Source organism: Myodes glareolus, chromosome 14 (genome assembly GCF_982192425.1).
Source record: "Myodes glareolus chromosome 14, mMyoGla1.1, whole genome shotgun sequence".
NCBI classification, from domain to species: domain Eukaryota; kingdom Metazoa; phylum Chordata; class Mammalia; order Rodentia; family Cricetidae; genus Myodes; species Myodes glareolus.
In genome coordinates, this window is record NC_142039.1 from 31781168 (window position 1) to 31807858 (window position 26691).

Here is a 26691-nt window from a genome sequence, read left to right on the forward strand (position 1 = left end):
AGGCACGAGAGAGCGCCACCTAGTGTCCCTAGACGGCAGCCTTCTTGTGTCATCGGGAACCGCTGTTGTCAGCTCCTTATTTAACAGAGCACTTCGACATAAAATCTCTGGGCATCTGGAATGAAGAGACAACAGTAGTCACCTCATTTTCCTTCCTGACTCCACCTCCATCTCTGGCCATTACTTCAAGTCCCGAGGAAGACCCCCTCTCCCCGCAAATTGGACTGTCCTGTCCTACACAGTGAAGAGATGACTGCAAGCTCTGCTTCAAAAACGTTACTGGGAGAGGGCTGAGGAGATGGCTCAGCTGTTGAGAAGACCTGACTGCCCTTCCTGGAGACCAGAGATCAGTTCCCAGCACCCATGTCTGGTGACCCATAACCGCCTGTAATCACACCTCCAGAAGATCCAGCACTTCTGGTTTCTCATGCACCTTCACTCACGCACACATAGCTGCACAAAGACACACATCTACGTAATTAAAACTAATACAAATTAACTATTTGAAAATGTTAGTGAAGGCCAACAGGACTCAGGAGGTAAATAAAGGTGCTCCAGCGAGCCTGACCACTGGTTTTGGACCTCTGGGACCCGCATGATGGAAGGATAGAACCAGATCCTGGAAGATGACCCCTGACCTCCACTTCTATTCATCTACTTTTTACCTTTCATTCTGTATGTCCAGCTCCCTCCATATCTCGTTGGCGTCTCCCCTGTGCCTCCATGATCGACTCTTCCCGCTCTCTGCCTGCAAGGCCTGCCTGTACCTCCTGCCTAGCAATTGGCTGTTCAGATATTTATTAAACAAATTGTAGCAATATATCTTCACACAGTGTACAAATACCCCACAGCATACTTCTTGCAGCTCGTTCTTCCCAGCCTACGCCAGGCAGAAGCAGTTTCAGTACCATGTGATGTAGTGATACTTTACCTGTTGGTTTCTCTCTGAATTTTTGGATAAATGAAACGAAAGGGTGGGTAGATGTTTCTTTGATTAAGTTGGCCACTTGAATACTATGAAAACAGGTTGATCTAGGCACAGAAGTGAGTGAAACTGGGAAAACCAAAACATCCAGGATTCGTGACGGGAGGCAATCCCACATTGGTACTCCGAAGGTCTGGTGAAGGGTTGATGTTTAAGATGAATCTTCATGCCTTTTATGTTTGTATGGTCATCCTTGAGAGGACATGTTTGGGATTCTAGCATTTTTTTTATTATACAACAATTAACTGGACTTAAATATAAGCGATTTTGTCATGTTGTCAGTGGAATTAAACATTATGAGATGGGCCGCCAGTGGGAGAAACAGATTGCTCAAAAGATCTTTAGTATTAAAAACATTTTTTTTTCTTGAGACAGTGTTTCTCTGTAGCCCAGCTGGCTTCAGATGGGCGGTGTTCTTGCCTCAGCTTCCCAGATACAGAGAGGTTATAGGTAGAGGTCGATATGGCTCCATTTTAATAATTAAAGCAAAACCTTTTCACTGTTTTTTGAGAGTCTCATGTAGACCAAGTCAACCCTGAACTCCTAGTCCTTCTGCCTCTGCCTCCAAAGTACTGGGATTACAGGGGGTCACAGTCTGGTTCATTAAATTTTAAAAATTATTTTATTTATTCTGTTATTACAGTTTAGTCTGTTGTGTCTGTGGGTGGCCGTGTGCATGTACGTTATAGATCAACCTTTCTTCTTAGTCCCTCCCTCGCTCCAATCTCTCTTTTGTTGTTGTTGAGACAGGGAAGACCTGTATCCCTGGCAGGCCTGAAACTCACTAGGTAGACCAGGCCTGTGCCTCTGCCTCCCAAGTGCCAGGGATAAAGGCGTGCACCACCACCTCCAGTTGACCACACCTCTTAATAAAATTTGTCCAGGTTTCCAGGAAACAACCTATACTTCAGCCTTTATTGCATTCTGATAGGGCCAGGGATCACAGAAACAGCATCACAGGTCACTTTCCCCGTAGAGGGCAGAGGAGAAGGCAGTGTAATCCAGGGCCCCAGGGACACTGCCCGGGCCTGAGTACGGGGGCATTCTCTTGATGCAGTACTGGGCCTGATCTGGGGGCAGCTCTCGGCGAAGCTCCTCTGCCAAGATGTAGGGCTGGAAAAACACACACAAGGGATGCAAGTTAAACGCAGAGAACAGTAGAGAATAAGCCATCTTAATATTTACACATTTCTTATGTTGCAAGGCTTACAGGTAGAGTGTCTACTAGCCACGGTATCAGGTAATAAACAAAAGCTGTTGTGTATAGGGGGAGTCTACAAGTGGTCAGCAGGAGGTTCAGTATGCTTCTTAGAAACACACGGAGAATATCCCCAATAGCTCTCAAGCAGGGCCAAATGTGAGTCATAAACGTTCTAACCTAAACTTCCCACCTCACAGGCAGAGTCGGTTTATATCATACACTGATGGAACATGGGAATACGTCATATGACATCACATAACTGGTGTTTTTAGAAAACAGAGACCCTCTCGTGCTGTTTATTAAAAATATGGAAATAGGTTGCTGCTAGGAAAGAATAAACCTCTCTCAAAGAAAAAGTAAGATTGCTCTCAGCCTTAGCGCCATCTTCCTTGGAATTCTGCGCCATGAGAGCAAAGTGGAAGAAGAAGCAAAAGCGCAGGCTGAAGAGCCAGAGAAGAAAAACGAGGCAGAGGTCTAAGCAACCTGCTTGCCCGCCCACGAAGGCTGAAGGAGCAGATGTAAGGGATGCTGAAGGCCAGGACTCGGGAACAAGTTGTTGGACAGTGTGCTGCTGTCAGTACAAATCTCAGGGGGCCTGGAGTCTCACCATCTGCTCCAGAGACCACCTGAGACTTGACTGCCTTCATGACAATCAAAACAGTCCCGCCGGCCTCTGCCCGGGACCTGTGGCATTCTGGACTAGTTAGATTCTCGCTTGTGGCCAAGTTGAGTTACAGTAAATCATCTTTCTCTCTGTCTCAGTTGAAAAATACAAAAAATAATAAAAAAGGAGAAAGTAAGACTGACATCTGGGGACAGAGGTCTTAAAAAGCGTACACATACGGGAGTTCCCCTTTGAGAAGCTCTCACCCACCCATGTTCTGGAATAAACTTTACTATTTATTTATTTATTATGTATACAATATTCTGTCTGTGTATATAACTGCAGGCCAGAAGAGGGCACCAGATCTCATTACAGATGGTTGTGAGCCACCATGTGGTTGCTGGGAATTGAACTCAGGACCTTTGGAAGAGCAGGTGGTGCTCTTAACCACTGAGCCATCTCTCCAGCCCCAATGAACTTTACTCTTTCCCCAAATTTCTGTCTTACTATAAACCACTGATTAATTCATATTAGAAATGTCCAGCTGATGAACTGGCTCTGCAGGTAAAGGCTGTGCAAGCCTGGAGAACACTGTCCCTCGAACCCATGTAAAGGCAGAAGGAAATACACACACACACACGCACACACGCACACACACACACACACACACACACACACCATTTTTTTAAAAGCCTGGATATAGCATTATGTATCTGTCTATAATCATGGCACTCCTATGGTAAGATGGGAGGTGGAGGCAGGAGAATCCCTGAGAACTTGCAGCAAGTTAGCCTTCCTTGCATATAAAGCAGTGAACGGAAGAGACCATATCTCAGACAGGGAGACGGCAAGGCTGACATGCAAGGCTGCCTTCTGACCTCCACACACGCCAAGCCCATGTTTATGGTGTACTTACTGCCCCCAGATACCCAAAGATAATCTTAAAAGTTTGAAAACCAAAGAAAGTCTATCCCAGCGGACCTTATCGGAAGCCAGGATCCGGAAGGAGGCGATGACCTGCTCTGCCGTGTCGGTGTCTGCAGTCTCTCTGGTCATGAAGTCAATGAAGGACTGGAAGGTGACAGTGCCTTGTCCGTTGGGATCAACCAGGGTCATAATTCGGGCAAATTCAGCTTCGCCCTGAGACAAGGTGACACAGAGACAGTAAATGCTTCAGGGTTTGAGAACTTAATGGAGCCTCCACATGGTTCTCCTCTCTCTGGAAACGGCTTCCCTGGCGGGAGGCTTAGGTTCATCTCCATCCGTTTTAAAAGCTGCTGTAGCATCGAGCCAGAAGCCCCCCCCGCATGTCACAAGTCCGTCTATTCTGTAGCCCATGTCGCCCTTCTGAATTATATTATATAATTAGGAAGATTAATTCATCCGGAGCTGCAGAGTGAACTTACTAAGTAAGATGGCGCTTGTTCTTTAGTTTAAATTACCAGAGGAATCAAAGGAGGTCAGGTTTAAAACACTCATTAAACCTGGGAGTATGATGCTCCAATACTGAGCATCATACCAGTATGTTCCCATCATACCACCAAAAAAAAAAAAAAAAAAACCACCAAAAACAAAACAAAAAAAAACCTTTCAAAACAGTGCTTTATATATAAGCAGGGTGCATACCTGCAATTCTGCTATTCAGGAAGCTGAGGTAGAAGAATGGCAAGTTTGAGGCCAGCCTGGAGTACACAGTAAATTCCAAGCTATCATCACCTGGGCTACAAAACAAGATGCCCCAAGTGCTAGAACTACAGGCAAGTCACCCACCTGGTTTTCTGGCTTCTTTTAAAAATTTATATATTGAATTTATTCTTGTAGTGATGGGACTCTAACCCCCCAGGTTAGAGGCAGAGGTGAGAGGATCTCAGCAACTGCAAGGCCACCCTGGACTGTCTAGCAAGATACTGTTTCAAAAATCAATAAATATGTAACTCATCAAATGGTAATTGAGTACACTATGATCGCCACAGCTCATGATAAGCATGGTTTTCTTAGCTGATGTATTACTATAACCCCTCTCTCTCTCTCTCTCTCTCTTTTGAGACAGAGACCTCACGGTTTAGCTCTAGCTGCCCTGAACTCTCAGTATACAGGAAGCTGGTCTGGAACGCAAAGAGATCTGCCTACTTTTGCCCTGCAAGAGCTGAGATTAAAGGTTTACAACATCATGCCCAGCCCTTAAGAATCTATCTTCTATCTTCTAAAATATTAAAGGAAAACACTTTAAAACTCAGGCCATTGCACACTTTAAGTGATTTTAGTGCAGTGTGCAAATTAAAACTTTTACAAATCACCAGGAAACCCCACATTCTTGATGCTTTCTCACCATAAGGAAACTTTGCTGGCTACTAAATAAAAATGAATTTTTAACTCTGTAACTTTATTTTTGTACAGTGACAGGCAGATCTTCAAGAGGCATTGCCCTGTGATATGAAAATAAGCCAATTTGATAACTTATTACATCATTTATTTCCCACAGTCTAGGCTTGATATGGTATCAGACCTCAGCTGAATTTCAGCTTGTGTCTTACCAAGTCATAGCCCATGGAAATCAGGCAGGCTCTGAAATCCTCGTGATCCATCAGGCCGTTCTTCCTCTGTGCAAATGCAAAGAACAGAGAAAGGACAGTTAAGAATGAGACGAACAGCTCTGCCTGACCCAGCACCCAGTGAGCAAGATGGTAGGGAAAGGGTAACCTGCAGCCCAGCCAAGACCAGAGGTCATCTCTGACTTACAGGAGGACAAAGCCACCAGTACAAGAACATTATAAAATAGCCTCTTTAGCAGAGAAGAGGAGACTAGGCTGTAACTCGGTGGAAGTTTCTTATGCGCTTGCCTAATATGCATGAGGCCCCAGGTTTGATCCTCAGTGCTGCAAGGTAAAATAAGGAAAAGGAGGCAGGTGCTAGAAAGACTGAAAATGAAGAGAACCCACAGTAAAGGCAGCAAAAGGAGTCAGTTAGGAGCTCACCACTGCCACCTACTGATAACAGCACATACTGCAATCCTTTCTAGAGCTGAAATTGGAAACTTATGGCTCAACCAGACTTGGGACCTAGTATCCAGATACAGTGCTGGGAATGAAACCCAGGGTCAGATGCAGTGGCCTCATCTGTGTGGCAAGCCCAACGGTGCAGTGGTCTCAGGTTTGTATAAGCAGGACAGCTGACGTAAAATCTTGGGTGGGATGCAAAGTGTTCCTTTGTACATGTCTCAGGGTTGTGAGGGGGCAGCTAACATGCGAACACCCATATGACTTTACTGGTAATTCAGTTGATTTTGTGCACCCAGGAAATGGCCAGTTTGGAAAGCTAATGGTAGAAGTTCTGTCTTCTGTGAATGGAACCTGTGTTGGCTCTCAAGCCTGTGGGTCTAGCCTTCCCCAATGTCAGGCACTCTGCAGCCCTGAGCTCTGTCTTACTGCTCCTCTGTCTGCTTCCCTTGGTGTCCTGCTCTGGCTCTTACCCTTGCTTTAGCACAATAACTCTGTAGGTGGGAACCCTTCTCTCTTCCTCCCAGAGGGTCACTTGCTGGAGAAGATCATTATGTGCACACTCTCTGACTTTGCTCCAGGATGGCCTCCCACTGCTGGGGTAGGAGGATTGGCTTTCGTGTGACGGCAATCTTCTCCTGCCCTCAGAGTTTGGAATGACTATGGCACTTGTCACTCTTCCCTGTCACACAGCCTTCAAATCTTGTCCTTAAGCACTGGAGACTTCTGCTCCATTTCAGACCTTCACTCCAACACGTACATGCACGTACATACACATACACACACACACACACACACACACACACACTCACACCTGGCGTCTTGATGACCCAGAAACACAGCTCTGGTCATACCATCCTGTGCTCTATGGCATTCAGCAACTGAGCTGTCCACTGGAGGGCGCTCTCCATCCATACCCTCCACGGCCCTACTATCCCATTTGACTGTTTTCTCTTTCTCTTTTCTTTTTTTATTTATTGAGATGGTCTTACTATGTAGCCTTGGCTGCCCTGGAACTTACTATGCAGACAAGGCTGGCCTGGAACTCACAGAGATCATCCTGCCTCTGCCCCCTCGTGCTGAGATTCAAGGTGAACCATCTTGCTGTCTAGTGAGAGCATGAAGTAATCTAAACACCTGATCTCTTACCCAAACACACCCCAAGACAACTTTGTTTCTTTGTTTCCAATGTTTAAGCTTTGTCGTATCTTTTTTGTTGTGTGTGTGTGTGTGTTGAGACAGGGTTTCTCTGTGTAACAGCCCTGGCTGTCCCGTAACTAACTCTGCTGGCCTTGAACTCACAGAGTCAGCCTGCAGCTGCCTCCAGGAGTGCTTGGATTAAAGGCCTGTGCCATCACCCGGCATCTTTCTTTTTCTCTCTCAAGCTGAGGACTAAACCCAGGGCCTACTACCACTGAGCTAAATCCCCCAATTCCAGGAAACAAAGCAAAAGCCTTGATGTGCTGTCAGCTGGCCATGGCATCAGGAGTTACTACTGCTTGTTTGATAGCTAGTTCCCTTAGTATCACTCGGTTTCCTTGTGAACTTTTTGGAGTAGCAAGATTTGAAGTGACTAGCCTGGCACAAGGCCATCATCTTAGTACTTGGGAAGTGGAGGCAGGAACACCAGGAGTTCAAGGTCATCCTCAGCCAGTAGGGAGCTCAAAGCCAGCCTGGGATCCACGAGACTTCAAAGACTCAAAGTGACAGTATGCATGCTCTTGCAGATGTAAGTGCCTTCCAAACAACCAGAGAGAGTGGTACCCTGTCGAAGTGGTTGAAGGAAGCTCTGAACTCGTTCATCTGCTCCTGGGTGATGCCCTTCGCATCTCGCGTCAGGATCTGGGTCTCCACCTCGTTGATGGTTCTGGCGATGGTCGTTAGGAGCAACTCCCATCCAACGCGGATATGCTACCAAGGAGAAAAACCAACAACAGTCAGCTAGGTCTGGGAGGTTCTAGTGCATCACTGTCACGAGAGGAGGGGGGGACACAACTAAGCAGGAAGTAAGCATAGCTTGATATACATTTTCTATACTTATTTTATTAATTAGTAGTAGTAGTAGTAGTAGTGTAGGTGAGAGTGTATGTGCAGAGATCATAGAAAAAATCTGGAGTCAACTCCCTCCTTCTACCTTCATGTGGGTTCCTGGGACTCAGCTCAGATTGTCAGGCTTTATGGCCAGTGCCTTTACCTGCTGAGCCATCTCACCAGCCTGGCTTCCCAATACTTAAAATATTTATTTATTTATGTTACATATATTTGGAACTAGGGGTTAAAGCTAGACCCTTGCATATACGAGGCAAGTGTTCTACAACTAAACTATATCTCCAGCCCCATTCCACAGATTAAATATTCAACATGTGGTCTATTTGTTACTAAAGACATCTTCTCACTTACCAAATAGCTGAATGGGCGCTGGGTTATGATCTTTCCTGACTTCCAGGAAAGGTCAAACTGAGCCAGACTGGCAGAAATGGGGACAGTCTTAACTTGATATGCTAATTTTTAAAATAACTAATAAAAAATGGGCATGGTGACACATGCCTGTAATCATAGTATGTCGGAGGTGGAGGTAGGAGGAACAGAAGTTCAAGGTAATTCTCAGTTACACAGTCAGATCCAGGAGTGTTTTGGGTATATGAGACCAGGTCTCAACAACAGCAACACCCTAACCAAAAAATGGGAAGAAATTAGGACAACTTAAGTTCTGGTAACCTCTCCATCACTGTGGCAATACTAATAGGGTTGACAATTAACTACTGATTGGTGCTTGCAACAGTTCAGTGCTTTTCCAAACAGTGTAAGTAGGAAGACTTAAGTATCTCTAGTGTTCACATGTATAGAATTTACTAGAAACAGAGGGGGAGATGTGTATGGGGAAACAAGCTGAGAGGGTGTCAAGGTTGGTGGCAAAGAGCAGGCTGCCCGGCTGCCCGGCTGCCCTTCCTACCTCCATGGTGTAGTTCGTGTGCTTGTTGTCGAAGACCAGGGCCTCCTGGATGAGCTGGTGGTCGCCCTCCAGCTTGTCAATGTTGTTCTTGTAGTTGATGATGTTGTGTTCGTACTGCTTCAGCTGGTTCATCTGGTCCTCCAGGGCCCCCGTGATCTGGATGGAGCTCCGAGCAATCTCCTATGTGTGGGGTATGGGGGGCACTCAGTGAGCGGGGCAGTCTCCCAGGGGCAAGTAGGGGACAAGTGGCAGAAAGTGAGGAGACACTCTTAGTGGTGGGGGAACAGAAGGTACATGGAGGCAGACAGAGAATGTGGAGACAGACTGAGGGTGGACCTCCAGCTTTGTGCCAGGGGCCATATTCATATTAGGCAGCCCAAGGCACTAGATGTTCCCAGACAGCTCAGGTCTCACAGGAGTGACCACAGGATGAGCTCATCATCAGATATTAGGACACTGGGGAGGAGAGGTTCAAGACCATGGGATAGAGGTGGAGTTCATGTCTGTCTAGAGAATGGGGAAAGAAAATCAGCCACCACAATTCAAACAGGAGTAAGGAAACCTGCCAGCAGTTTTGAAGGGTAGAGACACGTTTTGAACACAGCTATTGTGCACTGGGCACTAGGACTGACAGACATTGGCAGAGCTGCCAGACAGGTATCAGACCACTGGGGAGAATGTCTTATAATCTTAGGTGTTTCTACCTCTAAAAGTTTCTACAGCAAGTAGAAAATTGCCTTTCACAATTTAACTCATCCCAAAGGGGGACAGGAAATGTCCCCTAGCTATTGTTAAAATGTTATAAAATGAAGCCAGACCCTCAGTGCCTTCCAATGCCATTGTTCCTTGGATGTTCTAAAAATACAAAGTATGTGTGAGTCTTCACCTGCCCTCTTTAGGGATGGATAGTTTAAAAATCTAGCTCCTGGTGAGACCAAGCCTGAGAAAGAGCTTTGTCATTGATGAGAGACGGCAGCGGGAAAGACCCCTCTTTCAGTGTGGCTCCCCTACACTCTAACCTCTAATGGCCCTTGGCATGGCGAGACAAAGGTCACGAAGAACGTGGGGATGTGCTGTTCTGAAGCTCAGTACCGATTCCAGGCTCCGGAAGTCCCCAGGAAGGGTGCTACCTACCTCCATCTTGTTCTGGATCCAGGGCCCAATGGCATTGGCCTGGGCAGCAAACTGGCGCCGCAGGCGCTCATTGGCATGCTGGCGAGCCAGCTCCTCCTGCAGGGACTGATCCCGGACAGGCACCAGCTGCTTCACCTGTCAGAGCCCAAGGACAGTAGGATGAGAGGCCAGCTCAGGTCTCATAGGAGTGACCACAGGATGAGCTCATCATCAGATATCAGGACACTGGGGTTTGGAGAGGGAGGAGAGGCTCAGGGAGCAGAGGGGAAAGGGAGCCCCTGCTCAGGGGATTAGTTCTGACTGCTACCTTGTGACTCTAAGGCACTACTGAAAGAACAGCTTAGTCAAGGGTATTGAAGAGTCTGTCTAAGGACATTAGGAGTTCTCTCCTTGCAGCACCAAGCCCATGGGGGCTGGGACCACAGTACAGGATCACGAACTTGAATGTGTTGATGTGACGTCTTAATCTTCACTCTCCCTGATGGAAAGTTAGCTTTATCTATGAATGAGGGCATCAGATGTACACAGGAGATGGTGACTGTCACAACAGTGCATGTGCATGTGCAAGTGAGTGTGTGAGCATGCATGTGTTCCACGCATACACACACTACAGCACACATGTGCAAGTCAGAGGACAACTTTGTGGAGTTGTTTCTCTCCTATTTAAGTGGGTTCTGGGGACTGGGTTCCCAGGCTTGCACACCAAGTGCCTTCACCCACTGAACCATCTCAGGCCAGGGTTTTAAAATGTCTCCCTGACAGTATTAATATTATACCTAACATTTACTTTGCCAAAAATTATAATATTTTCTTTAAGGAAAATAGCTCTACTTTCTTTCCCCCAAAATCACAAAAGTTGCTAAACAACAGGACAATTTAACTCATCTATAAAACCTGGAAGGAAAGAAAACCTAAGGGTGGCACTGAATTAGGTCGTCCTTCCTCCCCCAGCCCTATCTCACCACATATCCAGTCTATGGCCATCTGTCCACCTAATCCTTCCCATCCCATGCCCAGTCCATGGCTGCTCCTCTTGTCCCTCCCTTACCCCCACCCAGCCCCAGCCTCAACCCACACCCCAGCCTCACCCCACACCCAGCCCCAGCCTCACCTCACACCCCAGCCTCACCCCCACACCCAGCCCCAACCTCACCCCACACCCCAGCCTCACTCCCACACCCAGCCCCAGCCTCAGCCCCACACTCAGCCCCAGCCTCACCCCACACCCAGCCCCAGCCTCACCCCCACCCCAGCCTCACCCCCACACCCAGCCCCAGCCTCACCCCACACCCCAGCCTCACCCCCACACCCAGCCCCAGCCTCACCCACACTCAGCCCAGCTTCACCCCACGCCCAGCCCCAGCCTCACCCCTACACCCAGCCCCAGCCTCACCCCCACACCCAGCCCCAGCCTCACCCCACACCCCAGCCTCACCCCCACACCCAGCCCCAGCCTCACCCCACACCCAGTCCCAGCCTCACCCACACCCCAGCCTCACCCCACACTCAGCCCAGCCTCACCCCACACCCCAGCCTCACCCCACGCCCAGCCCCAGCCTCACCCCCAGTACACAATTCATAGCCTCACCCCCACACCCAGCCCCAGCCTCACCCCCAGCACACAATTCATAGCCTCACCCCACACCCCAGCCTCACCCCATGTCCAGCTCCAGCCCCACCCCCAGCACACAGTCCATAACCGCCCACCTTTTCCCACTTGTTGCGCAGCTCATCCATGGTGACAGTGCTGTAGGGGTTGCTGGAGCTTATCCGGATGTTGTAGCTCTGGATCACCTTCTCCACCTCATTCTGGATGGCCAGGATGGACTGCCGTTCCCCATCAGCCTCAGGCAGGGTAGCCTTGAATTGCTCATGCGCAGTGATCAGACTCTGCCAGGGAACAGTGCAGAGTCAATATGACTGGAGGGTCAACTGTATATTTATTTATTTATTTTTAGGCAAGGTCTCAAGTAGCCAGATTGACTTTGACTTGCTATGAAGTCACAAATGACCCCAAACTCCTGATTTTTCTTCTGCACTGACATCTGCAATTACAGGCATGTACACCACACCCAGACTTTTAGTGTGAACTGTGTTTGTGTGTTCAGATGTATGTACATGTATGTAGAGGTCAGAGGTCCCTTGCTTTTCTAGCCATGGACTCTCACTGGCCTGGCGGCTCTCTGATTAGACTACTCTGGCTGGCCAGCTAGTCCCAGCCTGTCTCTATTTTCCCAGTACTGGATTAGAAGCATGAGCTATCAACTCTAATTTGTTATTTTTAAAAAACTTAGATTCTAGGGATTGAACTCACGACTGTGTACCCACAAGGCAACACTTTACTGACCAAAGCCAGCCCTCATGACATACCAATTTTATTGGAAATAGAATTACAAATGTATGTTTTCTTTGTATTCTATTAGATCTCAAATTAGCCATAAACGGGTTATGAATAAACTGGGTCCTGGGTACTTGACAGTAGCTGTTCCTCCTAACATCAAAGCCAGCAAGTATTATTTATAGACTTAATTAAATGCTCTGAAGAAATATAAAAGGAAGGCAAGCAGTTTTGTTTGGGAGATTCTTTTGTGTGTATATGTGGTATGCTCACATGTGGTTACATGCATGTTGTGTGTACATGGGAACCAGAGGTCAATATCAAGTATCTTACTCAATCTAGAATCTTATTATTTTCTTTTTTTGTCTGTTTTTTTGTTTTTGTTGTTGTTGTTCTGTTTTGGTTTTTGAGACAGGGTTTCTCTGTGTAGCCCTGACTGTCCTGGTACTAGCTCTGTAGAGCAAGCTGGCCTCCAACTCAGAGATCTGCCTGCTTCTGGCTCCTGAGTGCTGGGATTAAAGATGAGCCACCACTTGGCTTTTATTTTCCCTTTTTACAGATTTATTTTACGTGTGTGTGTGTGTGTGTGTGTGTGTGTGTGTATGCATGCATGTGCGGTGTAAAGGTGAGTTCATACACAGCTCAGTTCTCTCCTTCCACCATGTGAATTCTTGCTGATTGTACTCAGATTGTCAGGACCTGGGGGGTATGTGGCAACTAAGCCATTTTCACAGCCCAGAACCTAGGTGCTATATACATATTAAGGCATATACATACACACATACACGTGACATGAAAATAGAAGAGAGACTATTTGAGAAAAGGAAGGAGACAAGCAGAAGTGGGGTTAGGAGAGGGTAATGTAGAATAAAGACTCGGGTACAGGAAATACTTGAACAGAACACATTACTTTATACAACAAAATACGCATTAGTTGAAAGAGAACTGAGCTCGAGTCCCCTCACCTGGATCTCCTCAATGCTGTGGACAATAAACATGTCCTGCAGGTCCTCCATGGCGCCCTCCATCCAGTTGTTGAAGGGTGCAGCTCTCTTGGCAAACTCCAGGTGCAACTGGTCAATTGTTTCTAGCAGTTTCTCAGTTCTCTGAAGATTAAATAGAAGCAAGCGTTATCAAGGATTAAATACATTTTTTAAAGCCCTAAGATGTGCAAACACATGTAAATACGTATCCAGTTCAATAAAGTGTGTCCTGTTATGTGTTCTCGCTGCTGCTGTCTCTGAGAGGCTTTCTGATTATTTAGTTTTAGTGTTGGGTCAGAAATCACAGCCTTGGCTATGCTGGGTAAATACTCCACCACCGAGTTTATTCTCTGGGGCCTTTTGAGTAAAGAAGAATTTAATACCGTCTAGAGCAGCCTCACATTTAAAGAATCTGAAGTGCTCCTCTTGAAAATTCACAGATATACAACTTCTGTCAGCTAAATCTGTGATTGATTGATTGATTGATTGATTGATTGAAGTCTCATGCATCCCTGGCTTGTCTAAACTTTTTTCTTTCTTTTGCCTTTTTGTTTTTTTGAGACACAGTCTTGTTTTGTAGCTCTGGCTGTCCTGGAACTCACTATATAGACCAGGCTGGCCTTGACCTCACAGAGATCTGCCTGTCTCTGCCTCCCAAGTACTAGAATTGGAGCCACACATCAGTAAGCCCAGCTTTGCCTTGAACTTTCTATACAGCTTAAGATAATCTTGGACTTCTGATCCTTCTACAGCTACCTCCTGAGTTAGTCATTCATAACCAGGACACAGTTTTATGGGATGTTGGGAAGTGATCCTAGACCCTTGTATGTACAAGACAAGCACTTTACCAACTGAGCTACATCCCCTGGCTTATTTTCTAGCATTTTCCCTTCCACATCTGTTGCCATTTTCCAGGTACACATCTCAAGATGGGCCTGACAGCCTGAGTCAGTCATTGGCACAGCTGAAGGGTTGGCTCAGTGGTTAAGAGCTCACACTGTACTGGGCGGTGATGGCGCACACCTTTAATCCTAGCACTTGGAGGCAGAGGCTGGTGGATCTCTGCGAGTTTGAGGCCAGCTCGGTCTATAAGACTTAGTTCCAGGACAGCCAGGACTGTTACACAGAGAAACAGAGAAACCCTGTCTCGAAAAAGAAAAAAAAAAGAACTCACACTGCTATTCCAGAGGACCCAGGTTTAATTCCCAGCAGTCACATGATGGCTCACAACCATCTGCAACTCCAAGTCCAGGAGATGTGATGCCCTCTTCTGGCCTCCAAAGATGCCAGGCACACAAGTGGTGCACAGGCACACATGTGGGCAAAGTGCTCATGCACAGAAATCAAAAATAATGTATAAATCTTTAAAAAAATTTTCAAAAGAACTTTAGGAAATTTGTAGTGATTGCTACTTAACAAACAGGGCTTCAACCATATCCCTCTCAAACGTTTTAAAATTGAAGAGCTTATTTTGCTGCTTGCTGATGTGGTACATCCCAACACAAAGCTACCAGCCTCCTTTGGTCCTCTGCCTCCCACTTCCCACATTCTTCTTAGGACTCCATTTACTGAGGCCATGGATAAAAACAACCAACACCACTGATTTCAGTGTGGAGCCTCTAGTCAGAATTTGAAGTCAACAGAGCTTCAAGCTTTTCACCTCCAAGGCCTCCCTCCTCTTCTGGGTGAGCGTCCCCAGTCTGTCCCACTGGTCACAGATTTTCTGGCACCGGTCATTGACATTCACAGCATCGTGATAGTCCAGCTCGCTAGGAAATGCAAGAAATAAAGATTAGTTCTCACAGATGGCAAGAGAAAATGGATATAAGCTAGAACTAAACAGGGAAGGGGCGTGCATGAATGCGTGAGCGCAATGTGTGTGAGCAAATATGTGTACGGATGAATGTACACACAAATGTGTGCACATGCACTTGGAGACCAGAGGTAAACACTGAGTATTCCTGTCAGTCATTATCCAACAACTCTCTTCTTCTTCTTCTTCTTCTTCTTCTTCTTCTTCTTCTTCTTCTTCTTCTTCTTCTTCTTCTTCTTCTTCTTCTTCTTCTTCTTCTTCTCCTCCTCCTCCTCCTCCTCCTCCTCCTCCTCCTCCTCCTCCTCCTCCTCCTCTTCTTCTTCTTCTTCTTCTTGAGACTGAGTCTTCCAATGTCCAGGGTTTTGTATTATTCAGCTGGGTTGACTGGCTAGTGAGCTCTGGACATCTACCTGTATCTGTCTTCCTAGAGTTAAAATTAATGCTCGTTAAAAAAAAAAAAAAAAGATTTGTGTGTGTGTGTGTGTGTGTGCGCGCGCGCGTGCACACACACACGTGAGTGCTCCTGTGGAGCACAGAAGAGGGCGATTGGCTACTGTAATTCATACTTGACACAGACAAGGGGATCCCTGGGGCTCCCTAGGCAGCTGGCATAACTGAATCAGGTAAGCCCTTTGCCTATTAAGAAATTCTGTCTTATCAGAGAAAAATGTAGAGCTCAATAAAAATCAATTAAAAAAAAAAGAAATTCTGCCTTTAAAAAAAATGTAGATAGTGACAAGTGAAAACAACATTTGAGGCTGACCTCTCCACATCACTCTCAGGGGTCCCCAACTCTCACCCCCAACACACACACACAGGCAAAACAAATGTAATAGAAAATGGTAGGGAATGTCAGGGCTTTGTGAACAGTCCCTGTTGGACGTATTATCACTTGGAATAAATTATAAGAATTACTGAAAATCATGTTATTCAGCAGTTTTTAAAACAGACAGCACTGTCTCCTTAATGTCTCTGGCCAGTTTTCTTTTCCAGTGTCCTCTCTGAGGCCTCCCGAGAGCATGACTTTTAAATGGAAACCACAAGGAGCCAACTCTCTGACCCAGGTCAGTCCAGAAAGCGAGCCGCAGCCACGGGGCCTGGAACGCTGGAACATTAAAATGAGTCATAGGGAAGGAGGTGTCCGCTTGCAGGGTTCTGTGTCCTTTGCTCCTCTAGAAGGGCATGCAGCTTATTGCCTACTGAGTGACCAGTCCAGGATGGTGCAGGGACATTACTGAGCAGAGTCTTCTAAAACTAGGCAGGATGGAGCTCTTCCATTTAGGGACAAAGACTCTTTGGACTGTTAGATGCCTCCAATGTGGTAAAACAAAACAAAACATAAAGCCTGGGTGAAAGTTAACCTCATCTCAGGGATCAGTGTCTGAGTCCTGCATAAAACCTTTAAGAAGAGAGCAAGAGCTGGGGACAACAGAGGCATTTGCAGGAGGCTTTAAAACAACCTGAGAAGAGGCCTGCTCCCCTGAAACCACTCCTCTGAGGCTCCGGTCTGCTTCTCTGCTTATTCAACATCAAGTTAAGGCAGTAATTGTTCACTATGCTAAAAAAATTTTTTTTATTGCATCTTTATTTATGTATAAATAACTGTGTATGTGTACATACACACATGACACAGCAAGTGCATGGAGGTCAGAGACCAACTTGCAAGTGTTAATTCTCTCCTTGTGTCGTGTGGGTCCTGGGGATTGAACTCAGGTCATCAAGACCAGTCACAAGCACTGTTACCCTCTATCTCGCAGCCCACTACCTTTTCTTCTTTCATATACTAGTTCATGTTTATTTCTTTACTGTGTGTGTTGCTGGACAGAGGAAATGATTGTTATCTGAGTGTTCTTCCCGAACATTCTGGTAGGAACAGAAGTTTCCCATCGCCTCATTAAAGGTTGTCCAGTTCTTAAGAGCAGTCACTAGCTATCTACAAACACACACTTTTCATGTGACCAAGGCTGACTAAGATTCTTGTGTCTACGTTGGTTATAAACCAAAAAACAAATCTAATAAATGTCCCGAGCGGCTCTACAACACTGATATAAAAGACAAAGGCAGTAGATCTTTAAAGAGCAAACATTAAGAAGACAAGTCCAGATAAATCCAGAAGTATCTGAAGATTTCAATCTGAAATGTCCCTTATGGTTTCATGTTTCGAATGCTTAGTCCCTAGTTAGTTGCACGAATTTGGAGAAGGTAGAGTCTGGTGGCATAGTGAGTCACCGAGGGTGGGCCTTAAAGGGCCATACTCACCTCTGGTTCCATTCTAGACGTGATGGCTACTTTCATGTCAACTTAATGCAAGCTAAAGTAACCTGAGAAGGTGCAGGGAACAACCTCAAATGGATAAATGGTTCCATAAGACTGGCCTGTGGGCAAGCTTGTAGATAGTTTTCTTGATCAACAATTGGTGTGAAAGGGGCAGTCCCACTGTGGGTGGTCATTCTGGGATACATTTAAGAAAACAAATTGAGGGCTGGAGAGGTGGTTCAGTGGTTAGAGCACTTGTTGCTCTTACAGAGGATGGGGGTCTGAATCCCAGCACCCATATGGCGGTTTTACAGCCATTCCTAGCTCCAGTTTCTAATGCCCTCTCCTAATCTTTGTGGTTACCAAGCACACAGGTAGTACACATACATACACACAGACAAAACACTCAAACATAAAATAAAAGGTAACTCTAATTAAAAAGAAAACAATTAAAAAGAAAGAAAAAGAAATAAACTGAACAAGTTAGGAGAAACAGGACAAACGGCGCTCCCCCATGGCCTCTGCATCATTTTCTGTCTCCAGGTTAAGACAGCTAAGTTTCTGCCCTGATTTTGCTTCACGAGGGCCTATGATAAGAAGACATGTGATCAGGACCTGTTTCCTTCCCGGGTTGCTTTTGGTCCTGATATTTAATCACAGCAACCGAAACCCTAAGACACTAGATCTCCCTGTTTCCTGGTCTTCTCTGTCCTGACTGAAATTCTTATGAAGCTGTGAGCAAAAATAAACCTTTACCCCTTCAAGTTGTTTCTGTCAGGTATTTTGGCAACACAAATGAAAAAGTAATTAAGGAGTCGGGGAGATCACTCCCCAGGTAAAAACACCAGCTATGTAAGTCTGACAACCCAAGTTCAACCCCAGAACCCACATAAAAAGCTAAACGGCACATCCTATAATTCCAGACCTCATATGGCATGATGGGAGGGCAAGAGAGCAGAAAAACCAGAAGCCTGGAATGCACAGTACAATATCAGTAACAAGAAAGATCCTGCCTCGGTAAGGTGGGAGGGAAAAACCAACCCCCGAAAGTCCTCTGATCTGTGCGCACATGGGCACGCACGCATACACACACACACACACACACACACACACACACACACACACACACGCACACACACACGCGCGCGCGCACGCACGCACGCACGCACAAACACAAGAGTATACCTATGTGCACTTTCCCATTTGCAGGTTGCTATTTCTAAAAATTATTATCAGCACTCAGGATGTAGAGGCAGGGGGATCTCTGAGTTCGAGGCCAGCCTGGTCTACACAGAGAGTTCCAGGATGGCCAGAACTCTATTGAGAGACTCTGACTCAAAATGAAAGAGTGAATACTGCAAGAACTTTCTGCTAAACTGCAACGGAAACACCAGTGCAGCCACTCTGAGATTATTTCTAGGGTCTCCTTCTTTACCCCGATTCTCATACGATGGTTCCATATATGCCTGCATTGAGAGTGAGGGCTCACGATGACTATTTTATGTACTTTTGAGAACGGCATAAAAATGCTGACTTATTTCTAGGATGGGCAGGAAGGGAAAGAATGTTACTAACAGTCAGGTGGACACAACCTAAATCTCATGCATGGTTTCACCTTAGCCCTGTGAAGCAAACAGCACCAAAAATGCCATGACTAACAGCCATAATAATATAAAAGTATTTCTTAAAGTTTATGGGCAACACTTAAACTGCTCAAATTACTCACGGGAGCCATTACAGTGCACTAAATAACCTGAGTCCTTTTCAAGCCCTCACTTTATTGGTGAGTGGCTGTTAATTAGCAAAGAGCCAGCATTCAAGAAGCATTAAACCATGATGGAAGGTCCTGATAGAATGTGAGGCTAACAACGTGAAGGATTTATAAGGGTCAACCTGAGATGTGGTGTGTTATGAAGCCCTACCTCTTAATTAAGGGGTTCGTGGTCCTCAAAAGGGTGAAACCAGGGAGCAACATACTGAAGTACATTTTAATTACTTTGTTTTTATTGTGAAGGGATAGGCAATAAAAATTCTATTCTGAGATGGCTCAGCAATAAAGAACATTGGTACATTGGTTACTCTTGCAAGAGGACCTGGGTTCATTTCCCAGAACCCAGAGTCTCACAGCCATCTGGAATTCCAGTTCCAGGGGACCTGACACCCTCTTCTGCCCTCCACACACATGGACACACTCCAGGAATCACAGGCATAAAGTAGAGACAGAAACATCTACACAATGAATAGTCTCAGTACCATGACATCTGTCCCCACTCAGTTTTGAGAACAAAACTCAGAAAAGTGAGGCAGCCTGCTACTTCGGGGCTGAGGTAGTGACTTCTCTTTGGCCTTTCTTTCTGCATGAGTCATGGGTCCTGCCTCCTCCCCCAGTGTGAGCCAGGCTGTTAGGCCTTGGCCTCCACACTGACATCTCATTTCCTTGGAAGAGGAATAGTTTATGTGGGGTAGGTGTGAGGGTTGGGAGGACCCAAGGACCCTGTCACAGCAAGGCTGAACCTGTTTTTACATTTCGAGTTACCAAAATCATCATCTCTGGGGGCTCCAGCCTGACCCTTGGAACTCAACTGGGAAGAGTGCCCGCTCCCTGGAGACCCTGCCCATAGCCCACTACGGCCTTCACCCAGGGTACCAGCACACACTTGAGCTCCTGGGCAATGGCAGCGATCTGTTCCACACGGTCCTGGTGTGCAGCCAGGTCACTCTCGAAGGCCTCATGCTTCCGAAGGAGGGCCCGCACTTCCGTCAGGGTCGCTGACTCATAATCCTTCTGCAGCAGGATCTGTTCTTTGCCTGCAAAGGGGACAGCAAGAAGCATGAGGCCAGGTCGTTATACCAACTACTCTGGAGGCTGAGGCAGCAGGATCGCAAGTTCAAGGCCAGCCTGGGCAACTCTGTGAGACTTTTGTCTCAAAATGAAAAAGAAACAGAAGACTGCAGCTCAGCAGGGCTTGCCTAGGATATGTAAAGGCCATGAATACAAGTCCCAGTATTGCCTAAATAAATGAATCAATTAATATAAGCATGAACACTCAAAGTCACACAGCAGCTTCCCCACACCAGGATGTGCTCAGAGAATACTGAGATTTCAAGGAAGGATAAGGACCAGCCTGCAAGCAACAGTCAGCCCGTCTAGGTGTTTACAGGCGAGGTCCCAGAAAGAAAGGTGGTGGGGGGAGAAGAAGCATGCATTTTATAAAGTATAAAGTATATTCTGCATCATTCTAAGATACAATTGTTTTCTTTCTCACCACGACCTGCAGTTCAGTTGAAAATTATTCCCATCCATGAGCCACAAGGGGATGGCTGAATAAAACCCTTGTGTTAGGGGGGCATGGTGGTACACCTCCAATCCTAGCACCCTTGAGTTAGCTGGGCATGGTGGTACACCTCTAATCCTAGCACCCTTGTGTTAGCTGGGCATGGTGGTACACCTCCAATCCTAGCACCCTTGTGTTAGCTGGGCATGGTGGTACACCTCCAATCTTAGCACCCTTGTGTTAGTTGGGCATGGTGGTACACCTCTAATCCTAGCACCCTTGTGTTAGCTGGGCATGGTGGTACACTTCCAATCCTAGTACCCAGGAGGCTAAGTAAAGGACATTGTCAATCCAAGCTGAGGATGAGTGACACAGCAGAACCCTGTCTCAAACAATCGCCTGCCAGCAGGGCTTTCTCGCCCCAGGCTTTGTACTTGAAAGTTATACTCTGGGGCGAAATGTGACTCTGTTTGGCTTGTTCTGAACATTTAGAATTAAAATTTTTTTTTTAATTAAACATTTAAACATTAGAAATTTCCTTCTTGGGACCTTCACTAATTCCTCCATAAGATATATATATATATATTTAGATATATACCTATATATCTAAATATATATAATATAAATATTATATAGAAATATTATATAATATATTAATTATACATAATTAATATATTAATTATAATATAATTAATTATAATATAACCATATATAATTAATATATTAATTATATATATAAATTATATATATAAACATTATATATAAATAAATAAATAAATATATATATTTGGATAAGTAGTCTCTACTGCAGGTTGGCCTTGATCTCAGTATTTAGCCAAGAATGACCTCAAACTTCTGATCTTTTTGCCTCTATATCCCTGGAGCTGGGATTATAGGCATGTACCACCATGCCCAATTTATGTGCTACTGGGCATCGAACCCAGGGCTTTGTTGGTGTATGCTAAGCCAACATCCTACCAACTGAGTCACATTTCCAGTCCTCTCTATAAGTATTTCTTAAATCTAGATACTGCTATAACTGGGTATCCAGATCTGCATTTACTCTCTGGCTAGTGGCCTATAACAATTTAATTCTGTAAGGCTGGAAACGGAGACAAACGTCCACAGTGCAGTGATGACAACACTGCAGTCAGGATGAGTTAGACCCCAACTGAAATATTTATCATATGAACTCACAAGGAGCCTTATGAGGGAAACAGTTATAGTATATCCATTCTTTGTTGTTTGCTTTTAAGATTCAATTTTATATTTATTTATTTATTTGGTTTTTTTTTTTTTTTTTTGAAGACAGAGTACAGCCCTGGCTATCCTGGAACTTGTTCTGTAGACAAAGCTGGCCTTGAACTCACAGAGTTCTGCTTGCCTCTGTCTCCCAAGGGCTGGGACTAATACATGTGCCACCACCACCCAGCCTACTTTTATTTTTTATTGTGTGTTCAGGTATGTATGTGTCTGTGGAGGTGTATGCATGGAAGTGCAGGTGCCCATGGATGCCAGGACAGGTCACCAGATCCCCTACAGCAGGAGTTACAGGGGTTATGAGCTCCCTGATGTGGGTGCACAAGGAAAGGGACACTTGTAACTGCTGAACCCTATCTCCGAACTCCTGGTTGTTATGTGATCCAGGCTGAGCTGGGACTCTTGGGGCTCCTCCTGACTCAGTCTCCTAAGTGTTGGAATTATATAAATACACACCACCAAGCCCAGCAAAACTCAGATTTTTTACATTTATATATTTATACGTAAATTGTATGTGTGTGTTTGTTCATGGAGGGGTGCATATACATGCCACAGTGTGGAGTATGGGTGCTGGCATATACATGTCACAGTGTGGACTATGGGTGCTGGCATATACATGTCACAGTGTGGACTATGGGTGCTGGCATATACATGTCACAGTGTGGACTATGGGTGCATATACATGTCACAGTGTGGAGTATGGGTGCTGGCATATACATGTCACAGTGTGGACTATGGGTGCTGGCATATACATGTCACAGTGTGGAGTATGGGTGCTGGCATATACATGTCACAGTGTGGAGTATGGAGGATGGAAGACAATCTTCAGGAATTGGTTCTAACTCAGGGTGTCAGCTTTGGCAGCAAGCCTGTCTATTCACTGAGCCATCTCACTGGCCCACAACTCAGATGCTGTAAAACTGGAACCGGATTCTCATGCCCTTACCATAAGCCCATGTCTCGTGCGTGGAGGCCTTCTGCCTGAACTTCTCAGCCAGGTGCTCCAAGCGCTCCAGTCTCCGAATCTCATTCAACAGCCACTCCTCATATCCCTTCTCAGCCTGCTCCAGCCTCTGCCAGGCGCCAGCAATGTCCTGAGGAATGGAAAATGTTTGAGGCCACAGGGATTGCATGCGGGCTTCTAGGGCTCCCATGCATCCTCCAATACGTGTCTAACAGCGGTGTTCTCTGGTTTCATCTTCCCTTGCCTCTTCTGCACAACTGACCATCCCACCGGTTTGGTTTCCAAATGTCTACATCACCACGGTGGCCTTTTAAATTAGCACAGCTGTTCTCATCAGCCACACAGACACTCCTCCAGATGTGGACCACATCCCACAGGGTGCAGAGGGTAAGTGGTCATGGCAGGAGGGGAGAGCACAGGGAAGAGCTAGACAATGTCAATTACAGAGAAACACAGGCAAGGGCAAGGTCACAAGTCTAGGAGGAGGGAAGAGAGGCAGAGCGTTTGCGACACCAAGAACTGCATCATGGGAAGGAGCAGAGTATTCGGAATGGAAGCCAGGTTTGGTGGCACACACTGATAATCACAGCTACTTAGGAAGCCAGGGCAAAAGGAAAGGAAGCTTGGGTCCAGCCTGGGCAACTTAATGAATTTAAGGTCAACCTACCAACTTAGTAAAGGGCTGGGGAGGTAGCTGAGGGGTGATATACTTGCCTCGTACTTGCAATGTCTTGGGGTCCAGTCCCAGTGATCTCTCAACCCACAAAAACGGAGTGGTTACAGGGTCACTCACTACTGCATTCACTAACAGTTACACTCGGGAAGCCTCCTCAGCAGACTGAGGGCAACGGGGGCTGGACTGCAGATACTCACCGACACCATCTTGCCCTCGGAGGGCATGAAAGCTGGTCGGTTGCTAATCCGAAGTTTGGTCTGCAGCGTGTTGAAGTTGATCTCCAGTTGGCACTTCTCCTGCACCTTGGGGGGCTTGTGCTTCCGACGGTAGTCCCGGAAGTCCTCCAGCTTCTTCTGCATGGCCTGCATGGTTTTCTCGGGTGTCCTGTTCTCTAGCCAGGGGATTGTGCGCCGAATCCATTCCAAGAGCTGTTTCCAAACAGAAAAGTGGGGCTTAAATGCCAGCAAACTGTTCCCAGTTCACACACAAAGGGGCCCGATAACTGGAACCAGTTCCCCCAAGGCTCCCGAATGACTGCGCATGGTTACAACTGCACTGACGTAAAGAGGGGAAGACAGCTCTGTGCATGGAGCAATGAATGGCAGTGTCCACCCGGGGCCACAGTGACCACCCCAGTGAGACCACACACAGGTCAGCACATGACGTCGTGTTGACAAAAGTGTGACATTTACAAGAAACACGGCAACCAGACATTAGCAGACAAATGCTGGATGGAACCTTCGAGTTCTAAAAGGAAAAACAAAATATAACAAAGAATGGAGTTGATATACTCAGCAAGGAACTGGGTTGGATAGCAAAGGTTTCATTGAAAACAACAAGCTCAGCTCTAATGAGTTCACTCACTAGAGAATGTACTAGAAGCCTGAGTCTGACTCTGGGCCAGAATAGGATTTATCATCTGGTTTTTATGAAAATCTACAGGCAAAAAGTAAAAAGGGTAGTGGGTTCCCCAAAACTAGTATCTGCCCTTCTCCTGAGGCACCACCCGGGTATCAGAGATGACCTGCTCGACATCTACTCATTTATTTATTCTTTCATTTTTTAATTTGTTTTGAGATTTTACTTATTTTTATTTGCTGTGTATGGGTGTTTTGCCTGCATGTGTATCTGTGCACTACATGCATGAAGTGCCTTCAAAGGTCAGAAGTGGGTTCAGGTTCCCCTGGAACTGGAGTTACAGTTCAAACTGCATTCAAACCAGATCCTGCGGAAAGCAACCTGGTTCTTAACTGCTGAACCATCTCTCCACGTCCCCCCCTTTTATTTTATTTACTCATTTATTTAGTTTACTCGTGTGTGTACTGATCCCTTGGAAAGTGTCAGCAGACTGGAATGGAAACTAGTTACGATGATGATGCCACCACAGACAGCATCCCAGAAGAAGAAAGAAGACCTGCAGCAATTGAATGTGAATGCCCCTCAAGGCTCATGTGTCGAACGCTTGCTCCCCAGCAGGTGGCGCTGTCTGGGAAGGTTTAGGAGGAAGCAACTCACTGGAAGAAGTGAGTCACTGGAAGCAGGCCCTGTGGTTTTCATAGTCCAGCCCTCCTTCCTGATCTCTCTCTGCTTCTGCTTCTTGATTGTGGATGCAATGTGACCAACTTGTCTCAGGATTCTGTTGTTATGCCTCCTCTTTCAAGGGGACTGTGTCAAGGTTCCCAGGGGAACTTTGAGTCAGAATAAATCATTTCTCCTGCAAGTAGCTTTTGTAGAGTTTTTTGTTGTTGTTGTTGTTTTTGTTTGTTTGTTTTTATCACAGCAAAGAGAGTGAAACTAAGTTAATGTCAAGTAAGAAAATTCCCAAGAACCCTCTTTCTGTGTTGAACATATTTCACTCTTGAAGTTGAAAACTGGCCCGACTGCTAATGAATTGGATTTTTTTTCCCACAGCAATAATAACAATTACAAAAGAAAAAGAGTGGTGGGAATTAAACACCGAAGATTTTCTCATATCAGCAGCATGAAGGTAGACATTTAGTTTACTCTGATTGCATCATCATCAAGTACCTATCTGGGAAGACTAACCCCATTAACACTGATAATTTTCACAGCACAAACCAAACATCAGGTAAATCAAGTGAAGGTAAAAATTATTTAGTCTTGTATTTATTTTTGTGTTTTTTTAACCTTTTAAACTACTTTTAAAATATTTTAAAATATAGTTTGTCTGATCTTGAATATGGCTCTTTACTTGAGTTCCATCTCAGAAGACACAGCTCTGGGGTTCCTCAGCCTGGACTCATGTTACAAAAGTAGCACAGGGGTAGCAACAAAGATGCCTTGGTACCCTCTATGCTATGATAAGGACCAAAAAAATGAACTGTAAAAGCATTGCTCAAATCAGAACTGCATCCCCAAGGCTCCAAGTTTTTGGAAGGTAAGCCCAGATCCCACTCTGGGCCTGTGTACACACACACACATCACATCTCCTCCTCCCAAAAGGTTATACGAATTCCTTTCACATGGGGTCACAGTGCTGAATAGGGCTCTTGATACAAAGAGCACACTGCATGATGCCAGCAGTCCACAAACCAGGGGGCAAAGCAAGGTGCATGAAGTTTGCTTGAGGGTCTGACCTTGCAGGGGCAGAGCTAAGACTAGAACGCCCTTCCTACCACCTCAAAACATGCAGACTACACTAAGTTTTGCAGTCTTTGCAAAGGCCCTGGGGCTTAGGGGGGCACATTGGCACCACACATGTCGCTATAGAATAAGTGACCCCTGAGACCAGGTGTGTTTCCTGCTTTCACTCTCTCTGCGATGAAAAGTACAAAAATAAACATGGACAATCTCTGCCTCACCCCTGGCTGCAGGTGGGCAGAGCTGGGGCCACCCATTTCCTTTACCTCACTCGCTAGCCTCTCATATTCTTCCATCAGCCTCTCATTCTCTTGATTCACAGCAAGAACCTTACATATCCTGTTAGCTGCTGTCTCGGCCTGCAAAACACAATAGGTAAACAGGATGGCTGGTCGACAAGGGTATGCGCGCAAACACACATAAAGCAAGGTGTGGTCAGGCAAGGCAGGTGGAAGGAGACGGTGTGTTGGAAACAGTGCGGTCTGGGTCGGGGTGGGATAAGAGAGGGGGGGATGAATCAGTTCACACCTTTTTTAGTTTTCACACAGACTTACACGGCAGGCTGAATATACTGTAGGGAATAACGGGGAGATATCATTAGTCTAAAGCACAAGCTTTATAAAACATTGAGCAAGTTAGTAACAAATATGTG

General features: G+C 45.9%; 1 protein-coding gene across 1 annotated transcript in view; it reads right to left on the reverse strand.

Annotated features, from left to right (window-relative positions):
• Nucleotides 1-1870: 1870 nt before the first annotated feature.
• The window catches only part of Actn2 (actinin alpha 2), a 68307-nt gene continuing 43486 nt past the window's right edge, over nucleotides 1871-26691 (reverse strand). Inside the window, exons 9-21 of the mRNA XM_087896433.1 lie at nucleotides 26306-26398; nucleotides 23636-23866; nucleotides 22745-22892; nucleotides 19921-20071; nucleotides 14855-14963; nucleotides 13177-13317; nucleotides 11581-11763; nucleotides 9874-10008; nucleotides 8740-8919; nucleotides 7551-7697; nucleotides 5325-5390; nucleotides 3772-3930; nucleotides 1871-2098 (exon numbers count right to left, since the gene is read on the reverse strand). Coding sequence (XP_087752559.1) covers nucleotides 1940-2098; nucleotides 3772-3930; nucleotides 5325-5390; nucleotides 7551-7697; nucleotides 8740-8919; nucleotides 9874-10008; nucleotides 11581-11763; nucleotides 13177-13317; nucleotides 14855-14963; nucleotides 19921-20071; nucleotides 22745-22892; nucleotides 23636-23866; nucleotides 26306-26398 — 1902 coding nt within the window. The 3' untranslated portion in view covers nucleotides 1871-1939. The remainder of the gene's footprint in view (nucleotides 2099-3771; nucleotides 3931-5324; nucleotides 5391-7550; nucleotides 7698-8739; nucleotides 8920-9873; nucleotides 10009-11580; nucleotides 11764-13176; nucleotides 13318-14854; nucleotides 14964-19920; nucleotides 20072-22744; nucleotides 22893-23635; nucleotides 23867-26305; nucleotides 26399-26691) is intronic.